A 19,245-nucleotide genomic window follows, 5' to 3' on the forward strand; every position below is an offset into this window, starting at 1 on the left:
CGGTTTACGTTACCGCTGTTGGTGAATGACTCTTCGCCGCTAAATAGAACGCGTGCAAAGAATCTGTCACCGTCCCGTGGCAGAACTGTACACGACGTTCAAAGACATCGACATCCAATTCCTGGTGCATAGAAATATGGTACGGGTGCAATCGATGTTGATGTAGCATTCTCAACACCGACGTTTTTGAGATTCCCGATTCTCGCGCAATTTGTCTGCTACTGATGTGCGGATTAGCCGCGACAGCAGCTAAAACACCTACTTGGGCATCATCATTTGTTGCAGGTCGTGGTTGACGTTTCACATGTGGCTGAACACCTACTGTTTCCTTAAATAACATAACTATCTGGTGAACGGTCCGGACACTAGGAAGATGTCGTCCAGGATACCGAGCAGCATACATAGCACACGCCCGTTGGGCATTTTGATCACAATAGCCATACCTCAACACGATATCGACCTTTTCCGCAGTGGGTAAATGGTCCATTTTAACACGGGTAATGTATCACGAAGCAAATACCGTCTGCACTGGCGGAATGTTACGTGATACCACGTACTTATACGTTTGTGACTATTACAGCGACATCTATCACAGAGTGAAAAAAGTGGTCCAATTAAAACATTCATATTTCTTTACTTGCTATACGAATATGTAATAAAAAATGGGAGTTCCTATTTTAAAAAATACGCAGTTGATATCCGTTAGCCCTATCACAGCGCCATCTAGCAGGCCAACCATAGCGCTATCTGGTTTCCCCCTTTAAGCTAGACGAGTTTCGTTCTTTGTAGTTTTTACGTTTGGCGCTTATTTTGTGAGATATTTCGCGTGGTCATTATCAATGGACTACCCTGTATATTTTATATGAATGAGAAAGTGTGTACACAATGGTTACACACCTGTGATACTCCTATTTACTAGTAATAAGGGTTTTCTCTCTCATTAGACATGTCCTTCATGTTAATTTGAAGGTACTCTTCATTGAATAATATGCCATATTTTAAACCATATCTTTAATACTACCTTTAATTTATTTAAAGTGAGAATTTTTATTGATTATAGCTGTTTATTATACATCTTCAGACTTACGTGTTTGTGGACATTATGTATCAGCCAGTCGGCCAACTCATACAAAAACCTAGGTGTAACACTTTGTAGGGATACGAAATGGAATGATCACATATGTTCAGTTGTGGGCAAAGTAGCTGGTAGACTTCGGTTTATTGATAGAATACTGGGAAGTGCAATCAGAGTACAAAAGTGGTTGATTACAAATCACTTGTGCAACCCATCCTAGAATATTGCCCAAGTGTGTGGGACCCATGCCAAATAGGACGAATGGGAGATATTGAATGTGTACATAGAAGGACAGCACGAATGGTCACAGGTTTGTTTAATCTGCGGGAGAGTGTCACAGAGATACTGAAGGAACTGCTCTGGCAGACTCTTGAAAACAGACTGAACTATCCCAAGAAAGTCTATTAACAAAGTTTCAAGAACTGGTTTAAATGTTTACTCTAGGGATATACTACATCCCCTATGTATCAATCACATAGGGATCATGAAGATAAAATTAGAATAATTACTGAATGCACACAGGCATTCAAACAATTTTTTTTCCGCAGTCCATATCTGACTGGAACAGCAAGAACGCCAAATAACTGGAACAATCTGACATACCCTCTGCCATGCACCTCACGGTGATTTGCAGAGTATTGATGTAGATGCAGATGTAGAGACAGCCTTGAGTGGTATGTCTGGTATGCAGCTGTTTGTGCTACTGAGCCTATGTACATTCACTCTTGGCATAAATTTACGTGTATTTTCTTTCACATTTATTAAGCAGTTGTACATATAAAGACTTGGGAGAGTCGTTATACTTAAATGACTGAAGTGTTTCTTACAAGATATTCTAGGACCATATCCCTGAATTTATTTGACCACTTTTTTCTGCCATATGAAAATACAGTTTGTACCCGCTGAATTTCACCATAACATTACCCCATACTGTAGCTTTGACTGAAAGAATACATAATAGCAGAGAACAAAACATTTTTTGTTGTTTGAATATCTTAGAAATCACATATTTAAGCCAACCAGTCATATATTTTATATATTCAAGCCATCATAGTCTTTAATCTGTTATGTGGCCCAACTGTTTGAAGCTTTGATTCTCTTCTTTTTGTGCATTTAGATTAAACTACGTTTCCTCTGTCTTTGTTTTATTTGTACATAGCTGGGTGGCTTTACACCACTGACTAGTTTTTTTCATATAGTTCCTTATTTTTATCCATAACTACCTGAAGAATTAGAATCAGCTGCCTTCTTATCCCTATTCTTGTATTCCTTGTTTTTAGTTTTCCACAAACATGTATGACTCCTATTTATTTCGATAAATTCAGCATTGACGTGTATCTGCGATTCTAAAATTCACTCTGCACATTGTCGAGTAACACCTGAATTAACAGTCAGCTGACTCAGACACGTTTTACCGCCAGATCTGTAACGCTCTTCTGTTCATACGCTCCAGCGTGTGTCTGCAGATGTGATTTGGACCCATCTGAGTAAATTAGCTTTTCATTCTCTGCTTTCGTATGGCATCATATTCTGGGGTAACTCATCATTGAGTAAAAGAGTGTTCATTGCACAAAAGCGTGTAATCAGAACAATTGCTGGAGCTCATCCAAGATCATCCTGCAGACACTTACTTAAAGAGCTAGAAATCTTCACTGTAGCCTCACAATATATACACTCACTTACGAAATTTGTTATTAAAAATCCGAACGAATTCAAAAGTAATAGCAGTGTACATGGCTACAACACTAGGAGAAAGGATGATCTTCACTCTTCAAGATTAAGTCTAACTTTGGCTCAGAATGGGGTAAATTATGCTGCCACAATAGTCTTTGGTCACTTACCTAATAGCATCAAAAGTCTGACAGATAGCCATATAGCATTTAAAAAGAAATTAAAAGAATTTCTTAATTGCAACTCCGTCTACTCATTAGATGAATTTTTGGATATAGTAAGTGGGTAATTTCCCAACCCCCCCCCCCCCAAAAAAAATAAAAAATAAAAAAATTAAAAATATTGAGTGTCATGTAATATTTTGTGTAACGTAATATCTTGTATAGACACATTTTATTAACCTGACACGTTCCACATCATCACGAAGTGTCGTATTCATGATCTATGGAACAGTTACTAATCTAATCTAACCCACAGATTTGAGCGATTTCGTCCACGTATGCGCACATCTCATATCTGCACAAATCTCCTGTTCGCAACGATGTGTCTGCGCAGATGTGGTATGAGCAAATATTTGCACAGACAGATTGTTGCATGTGGACGGGTCTTTACACATCAGTCATGTGACCAATCCTGGAAGAAGAGGATATTGAACGTATATAACGAACGACGACGTGAATTATCAAAGGCTCTACATCTACGTGTAGATCTTTTTGTATGAGTCAGCAGATAGGTTAAGGTTATTACTAATAATGTCTGCAAGATAATTAATATACAAAATGAAAAGCTTCAAAACACTTTGGACACAAAACCGTATTAAAACAAGAAAAGCACAACAATCCGTGATGGAGTTCAGCAGCAAAACATACAGTATTATGTTATTAAATAAATAAGTCCAAATACATAGAAATGGGTAACAGTATCAGCAAGATATACGATTAAAGTCATTGTTCTATTCGAAAACAGTTCCCGACCAATGACATTCTTGTAAATAATCTACGGGTGAATAAAAAATTAGCTAATGTTATCTGTGATTAGAAATATGTGCGTTTTATAAATAATGTTAATATCTCGAAACTAAGGAAAGCGTCGATCCATGAAATTAAAATGAGACCATCGATATGCGTCTTGCTTGGTTGTGAAATCTCTGACCGGGTGGAACAAGGTGAGAAGGTTAGAGAGGTGGTATTGAGTATGTGTATAGTTTTATTTTTGTTGAAGGATTTTAAAATTTCTTGCTTTCGGATGTGTAACTGCCAAGAATAAAAATTTAATAAAGAGTTTCATTTCCGTTTTCAGGGCCCTGAGAACACCTTTGAAGGAGACAGCAGAAATAATGAGTTTAGGTGCCCTGTATAGATTGACTTCGTTAAAGGTTTGTTTGTGTTATTTCACGTTACTGACAACATCTCAGAACTGCGAAGAAATATTCAGTATGTTCCTAAATGCCGAGTGAAATCGATTTAACGACACTGTGCCACCGTAGCAGAAAATCTTAAATGTTCACTATACAGCTCCTACAGCAGCAATTTCGTACAGTGTGTATACATTTGAGATATATACAGAACAAACTTACATGTGTTCAGCTGAATGGATAAGAGACGTTTTAGGTATTAGCCGTTCAGCCAATATATGGGATGCCACAGAACCTAAGTAGCCCCCTCTGAAGTAGCATAACAGATTACTTCAGGTTGAAGAACCCAGTAACATCCGATAGTATTCTTGAAAAAATATAGTGACTGATGGTTTCCATACGATTGAACCTCCTGTAAAAGATAGTATTCTCTTAACATGGTTCCCCCTACATTTAATAGCGACTAGTGACTAATTAGTCGGGTAGTACTTGCGGGACTTTACTGTTTGTCAGATCGTACATTTTTTAACCTGTAGAAGACTGTACTTTTGTTAAACAGATAATTTCCGTATAAGAATTAGATCACAAATGCACTTGAGAAAGATTATTACTTTCAAGCTCATGGCAGTTCTAATGTTATTTGTATGTTGCTGTTGCAGAACCTGAAAAAGTGTCATTATTGCATAGAAATAAATTGTCTGGTTGTCAGTTAAAGAGGCATTATGAGGCTACATCTGACCTTGTTGTGATGTTCTATAATGGTACTGCCTCATTTCATAACTCGAGCCTTTTTTGTCTGTCTTGTAATAATGATTTTTGCGGATGCTGTCTGCTATTGAAGAGAAACTATGTACATAATAAGCTTCAGTTTTTTTTTATTATTATTATTAAAGGTTTGGCTTGTTTGAATTGAATTTATATTCAAATGTCTGGAAAGTCTGATGTTACGTCCTCACCCTTTCACCATGTGCAGGATGGACACCTGCTTTTGGTGAACATGGTATGTTTATGCCATGTTTCGTTTGCAAGGACAGAAATGCTTAACATGAATCTTATTATCCATGAGCAACACATATTAGCTGTCATTTTATTGATGACACGACCTCCCTTTGGCACAGTCCACTATTAGAGATGCATACTGATTTCTGAATTTCATAAGAGCAATGATAAATTTTATAGCCTTTGGCATTGCTCATTATAATGCCAAGGAAAATACTCACAGTGGTTGGTTAATGCAACAACAAAAAAAACCTGGTTAAGTTACGTGTGTACAAATGGACTGTGTATTGCAGAAATTGTAACCAGACTGATTTGATCATGTTTTACATATGTCAGAGTAGAATTAGTGCTGGACTGACATTAAGTGATCAAATTAGATAAAGAAGTAAATGTGTAGCCATGTTTTATTTACATTGGTAGCTGCAGCAAAATCAGCAGTTATTGCTGGTCAATGTTTGAGGATAGCTTCAAGTTTTTTTTAAAGTGAAATGAATTTAATGCTAAATGTGAATATACTGTGTTATCTTAGAAGGCAAGTGAGAGGATCATTGTTGTTATGCGGCTCTTGTTTTATTATAGAGAAATAAATGCAGAAGTGTAATAACATGTCAGTATCAGTGGAATTGTTAAATTTTTTGTCATTGTATATAAATACAATGAAAGATGTCGAGTGTCCCCCCCACCTCCCCCCTGTGGTCCTGTTTAGAATTTGGTCTCATTATTGTGAAAGACAGCACCCAGGGTTTCTTCAACCATCACAGTAATGTTTCCACACTTGAAGTCTTACGCACAGTATTAAAAGAAAGGGTGAAATTGTTCGGGAGGGGGGGGGATTAGTGCTAAAATTAACAGTAATGGTAATGAAAAAGGCGAGTGCTACATTGCAGAATCCATGTAAGGGTCCCTGAGATTCTTAAGAACGTGTCAACAACTTCAGGATTAACATTGAAATTTGCAACCACAATACTAGAAGTAAAAAAAAAAAAAAAAAAACTTCTGTTTAACCTCTGTTGCTGTCTAGGGTTTATAAATATGTTCTGTATTCTGTTGCTTAAGTCTGTGACAGATTTCTTTACTTCTTCAGTATGTAGACAACTGTAGTAGTATATGGAGTTGGAAAAAAATACGTATATGGTAGTTCACTGCACTTCATGAATGTCAGCATTGCGAAACTGGTCCGGCTCCCCATTAGATTGGATTAGATTAGTTTTTGTTCCATAGATCCGTGCTGAGGAGATCCTTGTGGATGTGGAACAAGTCAATTTTTTTTTTTTTTAAAAAAAGCTGAAATAACAATACTAATAGCATGAATATATACAATACATCATTTGTTTCTATTAAAAAATTCGTCAATGGAGTAGAAGGAGTTGGCCACTAGTAAGTCTTTCAGGCTCCTTTTAAACTGATCTTTATTTGTAACTAATTTTTTTATGTTTACTGGCAAATTATTGAAGATGAGTGTTCCTGAGTAGTGGACCCCTTTTTGAACTAAAGTAAGTGCTTTTAAGTCCTTGTGCACATCATTTTTGTTCCTGGTATTGTATGTATGAACTGAGCAGTTTGTTGGAAAAAAGATATATTATTTAGGACAAATTTCATTAATGAGTAAATATACTGAGAGGCAGTAGTTAGTATACCCAGTTCTTTGAAGAGGTTTCTACAGGACGTCCGTGAATTTGCTCCCCAAATAATACGTATTACACGCTTTTGGACTCTGAAAACTTTTGTTTGACTTGAAGAGTTACCCCAAAATATTATACCATATGACATTATGGAATGAAAGTAGGCAAAGTATGCAAGCTTTTTCATTTTTATGTCGCCTATGTCTGCTAACACTCGAATTGCAAATACAGATTTGTTAAGGCGTTTCTGCAGTTCTGTGGTGTGCTCCTCCCAACTGAATTTATTATCGAGTTGTAATCCCAGGAATTTAAGACTGTCAACCTCTTCTATCTGCTCTTCTTCATACTTTATGCATATGCTGGGTGGAAACCTCTTACAGGTTCTGAATTGCATATAGTGAGTCTTTTCGAAGTTTAATGTCAGTGAGTTGGCTTTAAACCATTTATTAATATCCATGAAAATATCATTAGCAGATCTTTCTAGAACTACACTTGACATACTATTTATTGCAATACTTGTGTCATCTGCAAACAAAACGAACTCTGCTTCTGGCAGTGTAACTGATGAGAGATCATTAATGTACACAAGAAAAAGCAATGGCCCTAAGATGGATCCTTGTGGGACACCACATGTAATTTCTTCCCATTCTGATGATGACTGATGACTTAATTCACTAGTCCCTTGCACTGACACCCTTTGTTTCCTGTTAGTGAGGTATGACTTGAACCATTTTGCAGCACTGCCCGTGACACCATAGAATTCTAATTTACTTAAAAGGATGTTGGGGTTCAAACAATCAAATGCCTTTGACAAATCACAGAAAATACCTGCTGCTTGTAATTTGTTATTTAATGAATTAAGTACATTTTCACTGTAAGTGTAAATAGCCTTCTCGATATCAGAACCCTTCAGAAATCCAAACTGTGTTCTTGATAATATGTTATTTGTGGTCAGATGGTTGAGCAGCTGCCTGTACATTACTTTTTCTAAAATTTTTGAGAATGCTGGTAAAAGTGAAATCGGTCTGTAGTTTGATGGTCTCTCTTTATCCCCTTTCTTGAATAGAGGCTTAACATCTGCATATTTTAGCCAGTCAGGAAATGTCCCAGTTATAATTGACTGGTTACACAAGTAACTTAGTTTTTTGTGAAGTGAGTGATATATTCATGTACTTGAAGCTATTTGTGAAGGCTAGTTTCATATATTCAAGGGCATTATTTACTGATCCTGAAAGTCCCATTCTATCAGTAACAGATATAAAGTACTTGTTAATTAGATTTGCCACACTATGCCCATCAGTTACTAATGTGTCATCTACCCTTAGTGCTATTTGCTACTGTTCCTTTCTGGTTCTGCCAGTCTGCTCTTTCACTATATCCCATATTGTGTTTATTTTGTTCCCTGACATTGCTATCTTCTTCTCGTAGTGCATTTGTTTAGACGTCTGAATTACTTTTTTTAATGTTTTACAGTATTCCTTATATTTAGCTAAATCATCAGCATTAGAGCTATTCTTGGTCGACAGATACATTTTCCTTTTTGTCTTACAGGAAATCTTTATTCCTTGTGTAATCCATGGTTTTATTATAGACTTCTGTTTAATTTGAGTAACTTTTAGAGGAAAACTGTTTTCAAACATGGTACTGACATTGTTCATGAATGTGTTATATTTTTCATTCATGTCATGAGCACTATAAACATCTTTCCAGTTCATATCTTTGAGCAGTTTTCTAAAACACTCAATTTTTGGTTGATTGACTACTCTCCTGTACTCAGATTTAGCAGTCTTGGTAATCTGCTTAGAATTTACATCTAAAACAAGGAGCTGCATGTCATGATCTGATAGTCCATTTATAACAGGTTTTATGATATGATTTTGTTCCTTTGATTTGTCTATAAAAATGTTATAGATTGAAAGACAACATTACTAACTGCAGTGAATGTTTATTGGAATATTGCATTAGAAAATCTGTATTAAAGTCACCAGCAATCAAAATTTCTTTGTTTCTTCCTGTTAAATAACGCAAAAGAGCTTCTAGATGATCTAAGAATAGATTATAATTTCCTACAGGTGCTTGGTAAATAGTTATTATTATATACGATCTGTTATGGAACTCTACTTCTGTTGCACATGCTTCTAGATGCTGCTGTAAACAGAATTTATTAATGTCAATGTTCTTGAATTTATGGCAGTTTTTGATAAATGTGGCAACTCCTCCTCCATCCATATCTACTCTGCAGAAGTAGGAAGCTAGCTTAAATCCTGAAATGTCTAACATATCTATATCAGTGGTCACTTGATGTTCAGAGAGGCAGATTATGTCAATTTGGTTAGATGAATTCATTTCATCGATACAAATGAGTAGTTCATCAACTTTATTTCTAAGTCCCGGAATGTTCTGTTGTAATAAAGATAACTGATACTGCATGCTAATGGGATTGTAACTGCTTTGGCGAAGATGAACTGGCAGTTTCTGATTACTTTCTGTTAAACACTGTTTAAATGGAAGCTGTATGATAAAATCTGACTCCTGTTCATCTGTTTTCTCAAACTGAGTGTGTCTGCCAATCTCTCTTAAAACTCGTTTCCTTTCCCCCTTCCCTATCCTAAAAAAGGCATCCCTCTGACACCTGTGACCACTGGTATTTTACCACTTGTGCCAGTGTCCCCCCTTAAGTTTTCTGCAATCAACCCAGACAGTTTTCCCTTCCCTTTCCTATTGAGGTGAAGGCCATGCCTAGTGTAGTCCCACCTATCGATAGCATCTACAGGAATCAAACCAATATGGGACCCTATATCTGTCCTAAGCAGCCACTCCAACTCCAAGTTCACCCTCCCTACGGAAGAATTCAAATGAGGCCGATCATGGCGTCTCAACACAGACACAAATCCCACATTCGTATGCTTCGTTGATGATGCTATCTTCACCAGGTCACTCTCTATGGAATATTCAGTCTCTCTGCCAATGCTATTTCCCGGACCACCCACTATAACCACGGCATCCTCCTTTGTGAAATCCTTGCATAAAGCACCTACATCCTCTGTTACCTGACCCAGATCTGCACTAGGCTTGAAAAAGTTTGTGACCTGGTGCTCTGGACCTAGATTTTCCTGCAGTAGTTGGCCAACACCTCTACCATGGGAACTACCTAACAACAGAACTTTCTTTCTCTTTACAAATTTCCCTACCCTTTTCAAGTCCTTGAAAGCTTGTTGTGCCCTTTCTACAGCTTCAGCTGCATGAGGCTCATCCGATTCTGACTGAGGCAACAGGTCAAATCTATTTTCAAGATTTATGACAAAGCTGCCTGATGCTCTCCTTTGCCTGTTCCCACTATTACCTGTTGCCACTTCCCACCTCTGTTCACCCTTGTCCCTCTTTAACCTGTCCAGATCCTCCCTTGCCTTGTCTAGTTTAGCTTGAAGAGCTGCAATTTTCCCTTCCTGTTCCAGTATTTTCCTATCTCTACTGCAGATCCTACAATACCACTGGTGAGCCTCATTTATGTCCCCATTTCCCACACCACTACAATCGCCCCAATGAAAGAAACTACAGCACCCATCACACCATACCCCAGAACTAACGATCCTACGGCATGTCACACACTTCTCACTCATGGTAAAAACAGAAATCATATAAGCTGATTTAAGTAGTGACTAAAACGTAAACAAAGGACCCTAGAAACTATTCAGGCAGATATAAATAAATTGAAAGAGTACTGAATAAAAAAACTGGTGATTACATATAACTCACTGTTTACTTATGATACGCGCGTGTGAAATTAAGCCTAAAATCCGTGCTATAGGTGCGAGAAGGAAAATAAACTTCTTACCCCGTTTAATCTTCTTTAACACTTCACTAACACTTCCACTAATGTAACAACACTTATATTATATTTATACCAACTGGAAACGTTTATCTATAAGTTTAATTCACTGCTTACTTACGATTTGCGCGCGTGAAATTAGGCCTAGGATTCGTGCTACAGGAGCGAGGAGAAAAAATACGCTTCTTACTCCGTTTAATCGTATTTTATACTTCACTAACACTTCCACTAATTCAACAACACTTATATTATATTTATAACACCTGTACACGTTTAAAAATAGCTTAATAACAATGTTTTTTATAATTATCTATTGCAGCAAATACTCGAAGAGTCCGCGTCGGCGCAGTGTTGCCTAATGTGAACCTAAGGCTGCTACTGCTAGTTAATGTGTAATTTAACTCATTCCACTTTCCATAAGGCTCTCATTCATTATGAAAGTGTGGTACACAAGTGCTAAAGTAAAGGGGACACAGATGTGACTTAGAGTGTTACAAAGTACCATTTGCTGTAACATAAGCAGTTTCTTATTTTGTGTATAAGGAAAGAAACATTTGTTACTGTGTTTGGACAGATAAAGGGGTAGTGCTGTAAAACCCACTCTGGCAGAGTTGTTATACATTTCTCATACAAATGTGAGCCTCTTACATTACTGTAAAATTATATGAAGTAAATGCTGGGTAAAATGTGCATTTAGTGGTTCTAGCCAACTAAATTGGCCAATGATATATTGATTGAAGTGTGATGATACGTGTTGCATAGATGTCTTCAATGTTTATATTCATATGTTTCAGTTGTAGATTGTGCTGATGTGTTCCGTTTACAATATATTGTTCAGTTTTTGTGGGTGGTGGCTTAAGTCAATGAATGTGTGATTCAGCCCCTCTGATTTGACTCGTGGTGTAACTACTGTGCTCAGAGCCATTTTTTTGTAACTACTGTGTTGTCACGTCTTCGTGCACAGTGTTAGTCAGGACATGTTTGCAGATATTATTTTGTGGTATTTGTTGGCATTCTCTTCTGTTGAACGTTTCTTTAAAAGTTGTTAGTTATCTTAGTGAGTCATTTTATGGTAGTGTGTGAGGAGGTCATTATAAGAGTGTTGCTGACCTGGTTAGTTACTTTGATTTCGCCTATAGCAGGTGATGGATTTGTACGTATGTTTGATATTATTAGTGCTGTGTTTCTTATGTTCAGGAATTTAACAGTGTTTCTCTTCTTTTGCCAGTAATGGATACGACAGAGAAATTTAAGAGCAGGTCATTCCAGGTCAAGAAGAATGTTAGATAAGGTTTGTTGGCTTTGGTCAGTGATGCAGTGTGAACGGCTACTGTCATGTCACCTTTTGGTGCACATATTCACAGTTATGTTGTGGGCTGGTGAAGCTAACACATTTGAAAGCAATAACAAAATAAAACTGGCTGTGGTGACACACTGATCTGTGGGTTAGCCTGAGGTGTAGGTTAGGTTGGAAGCTGTAACAGTCTGTGAGCTGGCAAAACGACAGAATGTGATAGTACAAAAGCTGGTTATGGTGACAGACTGGTCTGTACATTAGCACGTGTGAAAAAAATTGTCAATATCATGACCCTAGTTGCCAGGAGCCATGTATGAATTACTATGAGCAAACGATATAGTTGACAACTGGAATAAATTAATAATTGATTAATTTTACTGACTACACCCCCCCCCCCATTCGAGTTACATGATAGTTGCTGAACAGTGCAAGGAAAACTTGAATCTCATTTCTGATAGGCACCCTAATCATACAATTATAGTTGTTGGTGGTGTCTTCAATCTTCCCTTGATATGTTGGTGAAAAATACATGATTAAGGTCTGATGTAGACATAAAATGTCATCCAGAATTGTTCTAAATGCACTCAGAAAATTATTTTGAACGTTGGTTCAGACTGCTCGAAGTGTGAGTGTTTGTGAAAACATGGGTGACCTCTAAGCAACAAATAATCTTGACTCTATAGGGAGCATCATGATGAATACAGGGATTGGTGTACGCAAGGTAGTTGTAGCGAGACTGAATACCATAACGTTCAAACCCATCAAAAAAACACAAAATACATCTGTTTTAAAAAAAAGGGGGGGGGCAGATAAAAATCCGCTTGAGGTCTTCCTAAGAAACAGCCTCCATTCCTTCCAATCTGAATATCTAAGGATAGACCAGATGTGGTTTAAATTTAAAGTAGTAGTATCAACAGCTGTTGAGTCGAATACCTACCTAATAGGCGGTATGTCCACCTTCGGCACAGATAACAGCAGCATGGCATCGAAGCAATGAGGCTTTGGAGGTCATTGGGGGGGGGAGTAGGCATCACATCTGCACACACAATCACCTAATGCCCGTAAATTCCGGGGAGGAGGTGACGAGCTCTGATGCCACGTTCAATTATATCTGAGTTACGTTTGATCAGGTTCAGATCTGGCAATTTTGGGGGCCAGCACATCAACTGAAACTGCTACTGTGCCCCTCGAACCACTCCATCACACCCATGACCTTGTGACATGGCGCATTATCTTGTTGAAAAATGCTACTGCCTTCGGAAAATGTGATAGTCGTGAAGGGGTGTATGTGGTCTGCAACCAGTGTACAATACTCTTTGGCTGTAATGTTGTCTTGCACAAGCTCCACTGGACCCAAGGATGCCAATGTGAGCTGTTCCCCTGGAAGAAGTCAGATTTACACCCTCCCATCAGCATGATGAAGGATGTATTGGATTTCATCAGACCACCCAATGCTCTGCTACTGTGCCAACATCCAGTGCTGATAGTCACATGCCCGATTCAGTCATAGTTGCCAATTTCGTGGTGTTAACATTGGCACGTACATGGGTCATTGGCTGCAGAGGCTTATCATTGGGAGTGTTCGGTGCACTGAGCGTTCACACACACTTGTACTCTGCCCAGAATTAAAGTCCGATGTTAGTTCTGCCACAGTTTATCACTTGTCTTGTATTACTAGTCTCCCCAGCCGATGATGTCATACATCTGTAATGAGTGGCCATGCAATCCCACAATACCTGGACATGGTTTCACCTTGGTTTTGCCACATGTTGAAGACACCATGGCGCTCCTCGAACACCCAACAAAAGTCGTGCTGTTTTCGAAATGCTCATGCCAAGTCTCCGGGCCATCTCAGTGTGCCTTTGGTCAAACTCAGGTCACGTGCCTTCCCCATTCTACCCAGGGACAGCATGCTTACTGACACTGCATGCACCATGCATGTGTCTGGCAAGCAGTCATTCCTTGCCAGGTGACTCTGTTATCACCTGGATGGATTTATATCGATAGTAGGTCATTGCTCATAATGTTCTGGGTGATCAGTGTATACCAAATAAACTAATGAGAGATGGTACTAATCCCCAAAGGTGCCCTAAACAGTTCAGAACACTGTTGTAAAAGCAACGCAAAAAGCATGCCAGTTGTAAAAGATTGAAAAACCCCCAAGATTGATGACATTTTACAGAAACTCAAAACGTAGTGAAAACTTAAGTGTGAGATGCTTCTTATACTTTCCGCAATGAAACTCTGCCTCAAAATCTGGCAGAAAATCCAAAGAGATTTGGGTTGTATGCAGAATACACCAGCAGAAACACACAATCAGTACTTTCAGTGCTTGATAACAATGGTGATGTTATTGATAGTGCACTAAGCAGAGTTACTAAATACAGTTTTCTGAAATTCCTTTACCAAAAAAAGACTGAGTAAATGTTCCAGTATTTTAACCAACAACTGCTGACATGAGCAACTCAGAAATAGATATCCTTGATGTAGCAAAGCTGCTTAAATCACTTGAGAAAGAAAAGGCCTCCAGTCCTGATTGTATACCAGTCACATTCCTCTCGGAGTGTGCCAATAAAATAACTTCATATTTAGCAATCATATACAACCAATCACTCATTTAAAGATTTGCACCCAAAGACTGGAAAGTTGCATAAGTCAACACAAGTAGTTGAGAAGGGAAATGGGAATAGTCCACTAAATTACAGACCCATATCACTCATGTCGATTTGCAGTAAGGTTTTGGAATGTATACTGTGTATAACATTGGGTTATCTTGAAGAAAAAGATTCATTGACAAACAGCTAACAAGGATTCAGAAAATATAGTTCTTGTGAAACACAAGTAGCTCTTTATTCTCACAAAGTAATGAGTGTTGACGGGGGATGTCAAATTGATTCCAAATTTTTAGACTTCGAGAAGGCTTTTGACATTGTACCTCAAGTGATTTCTAATCAAATTGCATACATATGGACTGTCATCTCAGTTGTCAACTGGTATTATGATTTCCTATCAGAAAGGTCACACAGTTCATAGTAATTGACAGAAAGTAATCAAGTAAAACAGAAGTAATATCTGGCGTTCCCAAAGGAAGTGTCATAGGTGCTCCGCTGTTCATCACCTATATAAATGATTGAGACGATATGAGTAGCCCTCTTAGATTGTTTGCTGATGATGCTGTCATTTACTGTCCTATAAAATCATCAGATGATCAAAACAAATTACAAAATGATTTTGACAAGATACCTGTATGATGCGGAAAGTGGCAATTGACTCTAAATAAAGAAAAGTGTGAAGTCGCCCTCATGAGAACTAAAAGGAAGCCATTAAATTTCAACTAAATGATAAATCACGCAAATCTAAAGACTGTAAATTCAACTGAATACTTAGGTATTATGGTAATGAATAACTTAAATTGGAACAATCACATAGATAATGTTGTGGGTGAAGTAAACCAGAGACTACAATTTACTGGCAGAACATTGAGAAAATGCAACAGGTCTACTAGAGAGACTGTCTACACTATGCTTGTACGTCCTCTTCTGGAGTATTGCTGTGCTGTGTGGGACCTGCATCACATAGGATCAATGGAGGATGTTCAAAAAGTTCAGAAAAGGGCAACTTGTTTTATGCTATTGTGAAATAGGGGAGAGAGCACCACAGATATACATGAGTTGGGGTGGCAATCATTGAAACAAAGGCATTTTTCGGTGCGGCAGCATGTTTTCATGAAATTTCAGTCACCAGTTTTTTCCTCATAGTGTGAAAATATTTCGTTGGCAGCCACCTACATAGTGAAGAAGAAATCGAAGCTTGCACAGAAAGATTTAAGCATTAGTTTTTCCCACGCGCTGTTTGAGAATCGAATGGTAGAGAAATAACTTGAAGGTGGTTCAGTGAACCCTCTTCCAGGCACTTAATTGTGAGGTATTGTTTACTGCATTTGTCACGTTTTGTATGTTGCTGACTCGTATTGAACATTCCTCTATATCTGGTAATTGCTTGTTGCAATGGGTAAAGATATGGTGTCTATGATAAAGTTCCTAAAGTTATTTGGGCTCTTTGCAGACAATTTTGTTTTGTCTTTTGTCGGAATTGGTAGTGATGGAAGATCTCATTAATTTTGAGGTTTCATATTTGTGTTTGATAATTGGTTGTCTGTAGTTGGTAGGTATCATTGATATTAGTTTACCATTATTGGTTGGGCTATGTTTTTGTATTAGATGTGTGAGCTTTGCTGTATTGTCCTGTGGGCTTCATTTTTGATAGATAGGGTGAGTGAAGGTTTGGATAAGAGATGTGACAATTTGCATGCATTGTTCTTTTTTTCCCTGCAAGCATCAGGTAGCTGCCATATAGGTCAAATGAAATTTGTGGTATCGGGTTTTGGAGTTGTGTGTGGGTTCCTGGTATTGAGGTTCCACTCCTTAATGCAGCAATTGTTCTTGCATCAATGGTAACTATAACATGAGCACCCCACAGACTTCATTTGAACTATAGAGGTCAAGCAAAATTTATTATATCAATGTTTCCCAGTGTTTTTTGAATGTTGAGTTTCATGTGTTTGAGTTTATGGTTAATATCACTGTTGGTGATGTTATTGTCATGTATTTAGTTTGTCCCCACCCTTGTCTCCTACTTCCCATGGTTGTCCCGTTACTTTCATTTTATTGGTGGAGTTTAATATTTTGCCTGTTGTTTAAGTTTGTTTGCGGGTGTAATGAGTGGCATCATGTTCGCCATATTGTATGTGCATCAAATAGGGGTGTCTGCCATCTTGATGATGCCATTGGTCAAAGTAGATGGGTGGAATCACAAGTTTTGGTTATCCCATGAAAGTCTTTTTCTTTACATAATTACATACTTCACACTCCAAGCTTACTGTTGAAAAGTATACCCATAGTGATCTGATGATTTCAAATTTTCACATGTTTGAAGGCATTAATAAGAACATTCCTTCCCATAACACCTTATTCCAGTAAGTTCGTAATTTGTCAGGTTGTGTTTTTGCTAATGTTCTCATGTTTTTTGTGATGTCATCCATTGGTCATTCCTTCAGACTTGAATCTCTACAGTGTTAATGGTGTCATCAGTGATGTATCACATTGCTTACTAACCCCATTTTTTCATACTTTTGTATTGATTGATATTTCTAAATCACCAGTTATAATAAAATTTATTTATTTATTTATATCCTTGTATTACTGAAGATCTGCAGTGTAAATTTTGAAAATGTATTTTTTTCAGCCTTCAAATGTACAACGTGCTCCAAACATCAGCCCCCTGTTAACTTGCATACAACAGCGACAATATGCAGCATCCCATGAAGCAGATGTTGCAGTTATTGGGTCAGGGCCAGGTGGCTATGTGGCAGCCATAAAATCAGCTCAGCTGGGCATGAAGGTAAAATTTAGTGTAAAATATTAAGTTTACTCTTTTGTGGTCATGTAACATTGAATTATATGGTTTGTGAGGAAAGTAGCTTCCATAATTCAAAGTAGTGGTGCATGATAATTCATTCTTCTTCTTACACAGTGGGATCAGTATGTCACAGATGTTTTTCCCTCTGAAACAATATTCTCAAATGGCTCCCCATAAATTTTGACTGTCTTAATGAACATAGACATTCTTAGTTTTATTAGATTCAAGCACAGCTTCATTGTTGCCTGATGACTTCTTGAATATTTTGTTCAGTGCTGATGACTCTGTGCAGATCTCACATATGAGCAAAATTGCAATTCTGATAGTTAAACAGATAGTGATACTGTAGCACGAACTCCAAGGAAGAGAAGTGCAGAAACAGCAAAGCTGATGCTTAGGGAACATCTACATCTGCAGTACATGATGTAGGAAATGAAGAAGTAACTATATTAGTGATACAAAGAAAGAAATGGTTAAATATCAAGTGAAAAATGTGAGAGATAAAAATTAACGGAAAACTGAGTGGAAATAGAGGGAAGGGATACACTACACTTTGTGGAAAACAAGTGCAAGCCAAACAATGCTAATAACTTAGTGAATGTAAATATATATGTAGAGCATTTTGTGGACAATGAAAGGGAAAGAATTTTTTGAGAATTTTAGAATATGGGTGATTACACCATACATGCTTGTAATGTTACTAATCCTATAAAAACTACAGAAAAGCAGACAGAAAGAAAGAATGGTGAAGATATTAACAAGCAGAAAATAAGATTGGTAACCAACAAGTATCACTTGTGGATCAGTGGACAAATGCTTCCTATTTGTAAAGTATGTTTCATGAAAACTCTTGATATCAGTAACAAATTCATAGCCATTGTGTTTTTTCCAAAAATGCAGGCTTCGTACTCTGGTGTTATTGATAGAGATAACAGAGGGAAACATCCGACTAAAAACAAACTTGTCGATTCAAGAACCAACCGAGCCAGAGGGCATGTACTCTCTCAATACTATCATACAAAAGCTACAGCACAAGAAAAACTTCAACAAAAAGGTACTTCTCAGCTCACTACATGTATTCAAGAATGTATGAGGAGTACATCGGCATGTGTGGCAAGTCAGAGCAGCCTTGTATGTTTAACGATCAACCAGAAGATTTTTTCGTCTGTTAAATATTTGTACCAAGAAACCAAAAAAAGCTGTCATACATGTGATATGCTTCTCATGCTCCAGAACAACAAAAATTGGTGCTTCAGACTGAACTCACTGTTCACAAAGAACTGGCAGACGGCATAAGAGACAAAAGCAATGGACAAGGAAAGTGCTTTAAGTAATAAAGAGTACATTAGTTGCCATTTTTGACAAGCATCAGTGTCTGCCTACCCCCTCAGTTCTAAAGTTTTTTGGCCTTCAACAAATATCTCCTTAGGACTTTTTAATCTATCTGTGACCTCAAGGAAGAACACACGTACTGTTAAGAGTTGAGTGCAGACAAGGCTGGATTAGTAGCTGATCAGATTGCATAGTGCTTGGTGAAGTATCTAAATGGTTTGCCTTCAAATATCAAGCAGTGCATCAAGTTTCCTGCCACATGAGGCAGTCGGGGGGGGGGATTTCGCACATAGTCACTAGTAACCTGAATTCATCGAGACTAGATTGCACCGACCGACGGCGTTAATGGGGGATTGCCTGTACAATGCACAAACAAACAACAGAGACGACTGACAACACAGACCACATAGTGAAATACCATGACTAAAAAGTAAAACTAAATCAGATACCAAAATGTAACAACTATGAGCAACCAGAGCAACGATGAATAGAGACTATCACGAGCACTGTCAGGACATGACTTTGGTCTGAGCCCCTGTGCTACCGGCTTTATAGAACCTCAGTGAGCGCCGATAGGGCAGCATGGCACGCATTGCCCACATGTGGTGCTGTGGCAGGGACAGAAGTGCTCAAAGATTATAGGGGCGC

The 19,245-nt window shown here is 37.9% G+C and overlaps 1 protein-coding gene across 3 annotated transcripts in view; it reads left to right on the forward strand.

Moving 5' to 3' along the window:
• The first annotated feature begins 3,865 nt into the window (after window positions 1-3,865).
• LOC126248938 (dihydrolipoyl dehydrogenase, mitochondrial-like) overlaps window positions 3,866-19,245 on the forward strand; it is a 72,110-nt gene continuing 56,730 nt past the window's right edge. Inside the window, exons 1-3 of one of the 3 annotated variants that reach the window (XM_049950451.1) lie at window positions 3,866-3,911; window positions 4,046-4,121; window positions 17,092-17,247. In XM_049950451.1, the coding sequence (XP_049806408.1) occupies window positions 4,083-4,121; window positions 17,092-17,247 (195 nt within the window). In that variant the 5' untranslated portion in view covers window positions 3,866-3,911; window positions 4,046-4,082. Of the gene's footprint in view, window positions 3,939-4,045; window positions 4,122-17,091; window positions 17,248-19,245 lie in introns of all 3 variants that reach the window. The other 2 variants (XM_049950450.1, XM_049950452.1) reach the window with 2 other exon arrangements.

This window comes from Schistocerca nitens, chromosome 3 (assembly GCF_023898315.1).
Source record: "Schistocerca nitens isolate TAMUIC-IGC-003100 chromosome 3, iqSchNite1.1, whole genome shotgun sequence".
NCBI classification, from domain to species: domain Eukaryota; kingdom Metazoa; phylum Arthropoda; class Insecta; order Orthoptera; family Acrididae; genus Schistocerca; species Schistocerca nitens.